Source organism: Penicillium psychrofluorescens (assembly GCF_964197705.1).
Source record: "Penicillium psychrofluorescens genome assembly, chromosome: 1".
NCBI lineage: Eukaryota > Fungi > Ascomycota > Eurotiomycetes > Eurotiales > Aspergillaceae > Penicillium > Penicillium psychrofluorescens.
Window position 1 is genome coordinate 5780869 of NC_133439.1, and position 2721 is coordinate 5783589.

Genomic DNA, 2721 nt, shown 5'->3' on the forward strand with positions numbered 1-2721 from the left:
ATGGATTTGTGACTGACGAGCACCGGCAAATCCTTGGCCATAGTCATGCGTCCAAATTCCGTGGAGTTACTGACGACTATGTGGGCGAAAATTCTCTGGAATCTTACAACGCTCGTGCCGAAAATCAAGCCAAACGCCACAGACGGGAGCCGCATTTTAGTGATACCTCGGCATTTGAATACGTCCACCGTCCGAGTTCCCTGGAAGAACGGAATGCAAAATGCCACGGACGTTGGGATGTACTTACTCAAAACCAGAGGGATTACATCCGCTCCGCCATTCGAAGAGATCGCTGGAAAGAATTTATTGACAGAGAAGGTCTTATACCGGGTAAGTTCCACCCCTTTCGAAGTTACGTCCTGGTGCTACGGCATATGCTAATGGGATGATGTAGAGGAGCAGGCAGAACCAGGAGCCATCCCTGCCGGCCGCGACCACGACCAAAGAGCTCCGCAGAACGATGCCACGTCCGACCTAGACTACTCGCCTCGCTTCAATCCGGCTGCCGATGTCGATGTCGATGCCTCATCGGCGCCCTGGCTCTTGCCGCAGTCCAATGGGCTGGCCTTCACAGACCTTACACTTGCGCCAGGTAATTCTTACCCTCCCGCGTCCTTGTGCTATGATATGTGCTGACCTCATGATGTAGATGAGCAGACTCATGAGGACCTTCAGGACATTGATATCGACGACATGGAGGTCAACCAGGACGAGTTGAATGCGCTGGTCGAAACCGCTCTCACACAGACTTCCTCTACCGCGACAATTGACGAGGATACGTACGTGCTGTTAGAGACACCATCCACAGATGTTATGTACTCGGATAGTACATTGTTCATCAACCACTACGCTCAAGTCAATGTCGTTAAACACCGCCTATTCGCAGCGCGCTACAAAGATTTCGTGGCAACAGGATCCGCTGATGCGATCAGCCCGTATTGCATGCGTGGTAACTCGCGTGCTGAGCCTACGGCTTTTGTCTTTCGATGCAAGAAGACGCCTGGGTGTCAGTACGAGAGTATCGATAAGCACGCGCTCGTCGATCACCAGAGGTACTGCAGCGAGGGCCTTGTACGACTTCGGCAGAGATCCCGCGAGTTTCTATGCACCTGGCCTGGATGCAGCAAGGCGTACCCGTCCAACAGATTCTTACAGACGCACGTGAGAACAAAGCATGAGTGGGTTCCAAAGCCGTGTCCCTATGGATGCAACCCTGAAATGCTTTTCACGACCGCACATTCTCACGCTACTCACATAAGGTTCAAGCATCCCAGCGGGCCTTGGCCCGCCGATTGCTTGGTACCCGGATGTACAGATGGAGGTTTCGTGGCGGCCCCGACGTTACGGCGTCATCTACTGACAGCACATGGCCTGGATTCCGATGCACAGACGCCGTACGTACCAATTACGCAAGTGCAACGAAGCAAATTCGTCCCAGACCAGCCGTGCGTTTTTCCAGACGGATGCGCATCCAAGTTCAAGAAATGCAGAGCACCAACAACCATGGTCACACACCTAATCAATGTGCACAAGATGACGAAAGGCGACGCAGAGGCCATGGTTAAGGCCAAGGCGCAGTACGTCACGATCACTGTTGCCCCCCCCCCCTGGGCGAAAAAGGAAGTCGGAGGAGAAGGAAGGAGAGTGAGTCGCAGCTGGACGGTGCCGCAGCTGGACAGACGTCGCGAAGTGGTCGGAGGAGAGAGGAGAGAGAAACGCAGCTGGACGGTGCCGCAGTTGAACAGACATTGCGAAGTCGTCGATATGGGAGATATCTGCTGCATGCACTTAAAGGTGTATTCTAAGAGACTAACGAGACCAATATAAACTAAGTTATTAATTAATCGTCGGACTGGTTACGTGCAGCAACAAGATCTTCACCTTGACACTACCACAGTGCGTGAAGCTCTGCGGTTCAGTATCTGGCGAGTTATCTCGAGAGCCCAACGCAACTTTACAATCACAACGCCACTTCAAATTGCGAATATTGCGCCATGACATCAGCAGATCAGTACCTAGCATCCTGGGATATTTATTGGGGCGATCGATGGAGGAACTATGGCATCTTCTGGTGCTATTTCGTGTTCAACATTTGCGGCGCAATTACCTTGTACTATGTGTTCCGCGTGAGGACCTCCAAGGCGAAGGTTGTGAAGGGCAAGAATTCTGGCTGAAGTGGGAAGCGACGTGATGATTTGGACTATCATGTGTGTTGCACATACACGTACTGTTGAGTGGACGGATTTTGTGGGTGGTTTTTCTTTCTTTCTAATATTGTACATATTGTACTATAACTGGGTCAAGTCGCCACATTATTGGCCGGGCAGAATTCCGTACCCCCACAAGTTTCACGACAGATGACCACTATGCCCGATCGGGGAAAAAGGACCCTATGTCCATTGCTGGTATATTCACCCACGCAATATCGCGATAACAGGTGCGGGGCTTAGCTTGCTATCGGACCCATCATGAAATATATCTCTACAATCGATGAAGCCCCGGGTGCCTTGTTTCTCTCTTCCCTTTCTATTTCATCGGAGACAACCCAAGAAGACAAACCTCGCCTATCGCCCGTGGAAACAAGTCAACTGCTTTTCAACCATGGCATCCAAACGACGGGTTGTTATAATCGGGGCTGGTATTGTGGGCACTAATCTGGCCGATGAGCTGATATCTCGAGGATGGCATGATATTACAGTCGTCGAGCAAGGCCCGTTACAC

The 2721-nt window shown here is 51.5% G+C and overlaps 1 protein-coding gene across 1 annotated transcript; it reads left to right on the top strand.

Annotated features, from left to right (window-relative positions):
• Positions 1-827, top strand: PFLUO_LOCUS2200 (uncharacterized protein; the record flags this gene model as incomplete). Its single annotated transcript, XM_073779315.1, has 5 exons — positions 1-8; positions 44-330; positions 395-592; positions 650-779; positions 809-827. The coding sequence occupies 5 exons, from the start codon at positions 1-3 to the stop codon at positions 825-827; spliced, it is 642 nt and encodes a 213-aa protein (XP_073636282.1).
• Between the last annotated feature and the right edge of the window lie 1894 nt (positions 828-2721).